The sequence below is a fragment of the Sorex fumeus genome, unplaced genomic scaffold (assembly GCF_029834395.1).
Source record: "Sorex fumeus unplaced genomic scaffold, SorFum_2.1 ptg000037l, whole genome shotgun sequence".
NCBI classification, from domain to species: domain Eukaryota; kingdom Metazoa; phylum Chordata; class Mammalia; order Eulipotyphla; family Soricidae; genus Sorex; species Sorex fumeus.
Genome location: NW_026606094.1, coordinates 15,226,256 through 15,232,849, shown reverse-complemented (window position 1 = coordinate 15,232,849; position 6,594 = coordinate 15,226,256). Strand labels below are relative to the sequence as shown.

General features: G+C 48.6%; 1 protein-coding gene across 1 annotated transcript in view; it reads left to right on the top strand.

Annotated features, from left to right (window-relative positions):
* Positions 1–1,635: 1,635 nt before the first annotated feature.
* CAPZA2 (capping actin protein of muscle Z-line subunit alpha 2) overlaps positions 1,636–6,594 on the top strand; it is a 55,733-nt gene continuing 50,774 nt past the window's right edge. Inside the window, exon 1 of the mRNA XM_056118345.1 lies at positions 1,636–1,797. Coding sequence (XP_055974320.1) covers positions 1,759–1,797 — 39 coding nt within the window. The 5' untranslated portion in view covers positions 1,636–1,758. The remainder of the gene's footprint in view (positions 1,798–6,594) is intronic.

Below are 6,594 nucleotides of genomic sequence, written 5' to 3'. Positions count from 1 at the left end.
TTCTCTGCACTATTTGTCTTCAACAAGACACTTGCTTTTTCCTACATGTGTCACTGTGGTTCCCCTTCCAGTCACCTCACCAAATTGACTCTGAACTTTTCAAAAGTATGACCTCTTCGCTTTCCTTCTACAAAAAAACATGATTTGTATATCACACACATTCAACAGATTGCTTAAGAATAGTCTTTGCAGACTGGAGAGATAGATAATCTGGCTAAATGCATGCAAAGCATGCATGAGACTTGAGTTCAAACCCCGGCAACAACAGGATCCATTAAGCACCATCAGGAGAGTCTCCTAAACTGGGAATTGACCCTGAGCATTCTTGGGTATGACTTTAAGATGAATATAAAAGAACAGTGCTGGCATATGACTTATTTTACCCTTTAAGGTACCCCTTTAAGGTGCTCTCACGTGTCATTTACACAAAACTGTCAAATTCATTTTGCTAGACATTTCTGATCATGGCATGTATCACTATTCATAATGTCAATAGCTCATTTTCTATAGAATTAAGTCTTTTAACCTAAATTTTATTTTCAATCAAAGTATAATTGACACATAACATTGTATGTGTTCTAGTTGTAAAAATAATAATTAAAGTTCTAACTCTTATTTATACTAAAGCCTTACTATCCCAAGTGTGATCTCCTGACCAGAGGCATTGGCATTACTTGTGAACTTATTAGAAAGAAAAATTTCTAGCTCCATCCCAGGTCTATGTAACCAGAATTGCTGTATCTTTGTATACAGTTTCATACCAATTCTTATCTATACAACTTTGAAGACAGCTTCACTCTCCAGCTAAACTTGGGGCTTCAGTAGTAGAGTTGACAGATTTAGCAAATGAAAGTAATGAACATCCAGTAAGATTTAAAACAAAGAATCTTTTTTAGCATAAATAAATGTCTCAAATGTTTCATGAGACATTCTAAAAATATTTTTTCATTGTTCATTAAAATTCAAATTTTACTGGGCTTCCAGAATTTTATCTGGCGACTCTATTCAGAAGTTCAGAACCCATGTCTAACATCACTGTTTATTCCCTTGCAACAAACAGTACAGTACCTTCACAGCTGCTCAACATATATATTTCGTGACTAGACTGTAAGCTTATTGGGAACATGCTGCTCTCGTTTTGCTTAATATGGTATATCCCCAGACTAACATAGCCAGCAGACATTAAGGAAGTAAAAAATATTTCTTGAGTGAATAAATGAATAAATCGAGTTATTTCCCAATTATGAACCAGGTTGCGTGCAAATTTTAATGAAAGCTGAATATTTTTCTATACTTTCAAAAAAAAAAGCCAGGAGGTTTCAAAGGCTTCTATTCATAGCCTCGTCACATTTTTAGCTGCTAGAGTTCAGGATTTGATGGGAACAAAATCCAGGGCTCAGAATGTACTCGTCGCAGAGCACGTCCATCTGGTCACTGGTGGGGAAGAGGATCCTCTACTCAGGATGCTGACAAGCCGGCAGCGGGAGGTGGCAAAAGACTCCACCCCGCCCCGCCTCCGCCCCACCCCCGCCCCTAGACGCCCGGGCGCCGCGCGCACGCGCACTGCCGCGCCCCGGCCCCCCACCGCGGGCGGGGGGGAAGGGGCGGGACTCCCGGGGCGCCTGCGCAGTGGCCTGGACGGGCGGCCCCTCCCTTGGCGGGGGCGCGCGGCGCTGAGGACCGCTTGCGAAGGGGGAAGTCAGGTGGCCGCCGCCGCCGCCGCCGCCGCCGCCGTCGCGGTTTGTCGCCAGAAGGAAAATGGCGGATCTAGAGGAGCAGTTGTCTGACGAGGAGAAGGTAAGCGCGGCGGGGGCGGCCGAGTCCAGCGGTCCGGGAGGCCGCAGAGCTCTGGCGTCTCAGCGGAGTCCGGCCGCCGCCGGTGCTGGCAGCGGCAGGACTTGGGCCATCGCGTCGCGCCCTGTCGTCGTCGTCGTCGTCGTCGTCCTCGCCGTGCGATTCCTGGCCCCTGTCAGTCAGCCGAAGCCCCGCCGTGCGCGCCGGGGGTGGGGTGGGGTGGGGTGGGGTCGGGTGGGGGGAGCCGCCGCTCTCGGCCGGGCCTGCTCGCCGCCTTCGACAACCCCCCCCAACCCCCGCTCCTACCCCACCCCCGCCCGCAGGGCGCGGCGGCCGCCCCGGGACCCTCTTCCCTCCCCGCGCCGGCGTCCCGGGGCGCTGCGCGCGGGGATCGGGTGGCGCGGCCTGGCCGCGGAGTGTGGCCAGCGCGCCCGGGTTCAGGGGGCCCGCCGGGGGCGGGAGCGGGGAGAAAACGGCGCAGGCACGGGCCCTCCTCGCTCCCTTTCTGCCCCCTCCCGCCGCGCCTCTCCCCACCCCGAGCCGAAGCGCCGCCGCCGCCGCCGCCGCCGTGCCGGGGCGTCGACGTTGCCTCCCTTTTCTCCGCGACTCTCCCTGCGCCCTCCGCCGCCCTCTGCTCTTCCCCGGCTGGAACCGCGGGCCCCGCCGCTTCCGAGTTCCTTGGCAGTCACTCTCCCCTTCCACCAACCCCCCTCCCCCCGCCCACATCCCTCCCTGCACGGTGTGTCCCGCCGCGCTTGGCAACCCCCAACCCACCCCCACCTCCTCCCCCCTCCCCCCCCCCCAACACGTAGACAGCCAGGGGCCAGTTCGCGATGCCCCCCACACGCCCTGCCTAGAGGGTGATGGTGCAACTCCTGCTGTGCTGCTGCTGCTGCTGCTCCTGCTCCTGCTCCTGCTTCTGCTGCATCGCGCCCGCCGCGACAGCGCCGGAACCCGCTGAACGACTCAAGTTCTCGGGCCTTTAAAAAGCCAGAAATCTGATCGTCCGACTAGTCTGCTCTCGTTTGCAGTTTTTCTTGGGCTGCCGGGAGACTCTGGTCCCCGGGTGGGGTGGGGTGGGGGAGGTGTGTGTGTGTGTGTGTGTGTGTGTGTGTGTGTGTGTGTGTGTGGAGAGCAGAGAAGAGAGACTCCTTTCCTTTTTCCCACCCCCTCCCCCAGGGGTTTTTGACATTTCTCAAACTCCGAAGTGTGTGTCTCAGACGCTTTTCCCAAGTATTTTCCCAAGTATTTCTTGGTTTTTGTTGTTGTTTGTTTTGAAAAGTCCCAGGCCAGTTGCAGCCCCGGGGTCCGAGATGTTCACATGCAGCAAAAGGTTTCTTTGCAGAAATCCTGCTGCGAGCGTTGGGGCTAGATTCCGCTTGGAACTCGGTTCCGGGTGTGTGTTTCTCCTCTCCCTGACCCGGAGCTGCAAGGCAGAGCCCCCGTTTCCCCCTGTGAACTTGCTGATGTGTGTCGCCCCGGCGGCCTCCTCCGCGCTGAGGATATGCGCTCTGCTGGAAGTGGTAGATAACAACAAACAACCGCAGAATCGGGGACCGGGACGAGCGCCCCACGATCCGCAGACCAACCGGAGAGGCTGCTCTCTAGATGCGCGACCTTTGCTCTGCAGCAGTCGTCGGTGGAATTAATAGACATGCTTAGCCATAAGTTAGTAGGCTGAAAGCGTACAGGCACGCCTGTTTAGGATGAAGTCGTGCAGAAAAAAAGGATTTCAGGGTACCCTGATGCATCGCTTCCGCTGGTCTGAAGGGGTGGTTGGTAACTCAAGTGGCCAGGAATCTACCCGACATGTGTGGGACCCTGCCATGTGTTGTAAAGGCCTAAAATAGCATTAGTTTTTTTTTCTAAAGGAGATGACAAGATTCCTTATTCTCTGGCACTCTCCAGGCAATAGGCACCGTCGACGTGGGGGGATGGAGGTGGGGGAGGGGGAGGGGTGTCGTTTTCCTAAACTTGCTCAGCACTGTGTTTTGGAAATAAATTAATAAAAATGTTCACTTGAAGGAGTTTGGTAGTGGTGTGTGGTCTCATAAGAATATTCTATAGATAACTTACTGCTTTTTGATAATTTAAGAAAAGCACTCACTAAACTTTTTTTTTTTTGCTTTTTGGGTCACACCCAGCGATGCACAGGAGTTACTCCTGGTTCATGCACTCAGGAATCACTCCAGGCGGTGCTTGGGGGACCATATGGGTTGCTGGGAATCGAACCTAGGTCGGCTGCTTGCAAGGCAAACGCCCTACCCGCTGTGGTATTGCTCCAGCCCCGAACTTTTGGGGTTAAATTTAAGTGATGTTCTAACATTTGCGCCACTTAGTTATCTAGGAGGAGATGATGAGGTATGAAAATTGGGAGGAATTCATGGTGATGTCTTAAAACTAATAGTTAAGTTATGTTAGTCTTTCTACAGCGTTTGTAATTTTCAAAAATAAGCTTTTAATCATTTTTAGCTCTTGGAATTTCCGTTAGTGAATGCAGACTTAAAGCCTGGAAGCCTCATAGTACCTTGTATGGGCCTGACTCTGAGAGACAACACATTGCTTAGTTAGTGGGCATATATGCCTTCAGAAACATTTAGTTTTCATTGCTTTTTACGTTTTAACTCATCGCAGTAATTCTTTAAGAACATTTAGGTATCATGGCAAAGATGGTATTTATATAAACCAGATTTTGGCTGATCAAAAGTGGTGATCTTGTAACATTACTCTCCCTAAAATATTATAGGATCCTCCTCTGGGCCTATCTCTTTGTATTTGTTGACAACTTATTTTGAAAAATAGCACAACATGGCCGACCCGAGTTCGATTCCTCCGCCCCTCTCAGAGAGCCCGGCAAGCTACCAAGAGTATTCGATATGCCAGACACAGTAACAACAAAGTCTCCAATGGAGACGTTACTGGGCCCGCTGGAGCAAATGGATGATCAATGGGAGGGCCTTTACTTTACTTTACTTTACTTACTTTTTAATAACCATCAGTACCATATTCAAAATCTGTTTTCAATTTAATTTTTAAATCATTTTTGAAAAAGGCTTATCATCATTAAACATTTAAAAGTTTTATGCTACTAGTTCAGTGTCATATGCCCTATGATAGGAAGTATTTTAGAAATTAACCTAGAATATCGTTACTTTCTTAAAATGTATACAATGTTAAAGATGGTACTGTGAAAGTTAATAATGTTTTCACTTTTAGTTCCTGGGTTAAATAGGAGGATTACTTGAAGAAGCAAAATAAAGTTCTTTAAAATTGTTTCCTATATAGTTTGTCCCACAGACTTTTTTACATAGTTATAGACACTCAGAAACTGTTCATATTTTCCATTTTTGGGTCATCTGTGTTGTACAGTGAACATTTTTGTGAATTTATGAAATTGTGGTAGAAGGCTTAAATGAGGAGAACCATTTCCAAACCCTTCTTCAGACAAGAAAACAGAAAAAATTCACCCCAGGCTGTATAAGGAAGAGGCTTAGTAATTGGTTAGAAAAGATGTTTTTCCTGCAGCCACTCCCACCTTCCTCGGGTGATTAGAGTGATCCACTCCCATAAGCGGGAACTTTGTCTTGTAAATGTGTCTTAAATGCAGAGCTCAGCCTTTACTTTTATTCCTGAGCATCTTTCTTTCTTTCTTTTTTTTTTTTAAGCACACTTTTATTTGCTGTTCGTTTACACAGGAGACAGTTAATAAGGTGTGTTCAAATAGAATCTACCTAGAAATAAATTCCTTCCCACCTACACAGAGGGGGCAGCTTTCCAATCTCCTGTTGACTTTTACTTATCCCTTCTCATTCCAGACTTCTAGTTTTAGGTTTTGGGATACAGCTGGCAGTGCTTAGGGCTAACTTCTGACTCTGCTTAGGGGACCATCTGCAGTGCCAGGGATTGAACCAGGGTTGACTGAGCGCAAGATCTTAAATCTTATACTATCTCTTTGGCTCCTCGTTTTATTTTTTTTTTTGTTATTTTGGTTTGGGGGTGACTCCCAACTCTGCTCAGGAATTACTTCTGACTCTGCACTCAGGAGTTACTCTTGGTGGGCCAGAGGGACCGGGACCGTATGGGGGTGATAGGGATATAACCCAGGGCAACTATACTGAAGACAAAGCCTTTCCCACTATACTGTCGCTCCAGCCCCCATCCTCCTGCTATTTTAAATAAACTTTAACAAGCAAAACAAAATTCCTCTTCTGTTTATATCATCTTGCTGCAATGACTGGGGTCACACACACTTTGTTGTGCTGCTTACCAGAGCTTGTACAATTAGTTGCAGTGGTTGCACTCTTTGTTATGTCTATACTGTGCTGGCTGGGGTCGCACTAATTAATTATGGTGCTGGCACATGATTTCATTGCCATAGGCAGCATAATTGGTATGCAAGTATGGTGCTGAAGGGCCAGTATAGGGGATAGGGTACTTGCCTTGTATGTGGTTGGCCGGGGTTGTATAGGGGATAGGGTGCTTGCCTTGTATGTGGTTGGCCGGGGTTCGACCCCCCAGTACCCCATGAGGTCCTCAACTCTGCCATGAATGATCCTTCAGCATAGCCAAGAGTAAGTCCTGAACACCATCCAGTGTGGCCCAAAACTTGCATACTTTTAGTTGTGTTGTTTGTACATACTTCATTGCAGCGCAGCAGAGATTGCACAGATTGTTGTGGCATCGGGGTTCCCAAAAGTCAGTGTTGCCAGGCTCATGCTGAGTGCCTGTGAGGTGGTGCTGGGAATTGGAACTCTCGGCCTGTTATAAGGCAAACTCTTTGCCACTGGAACAATCCTTAAG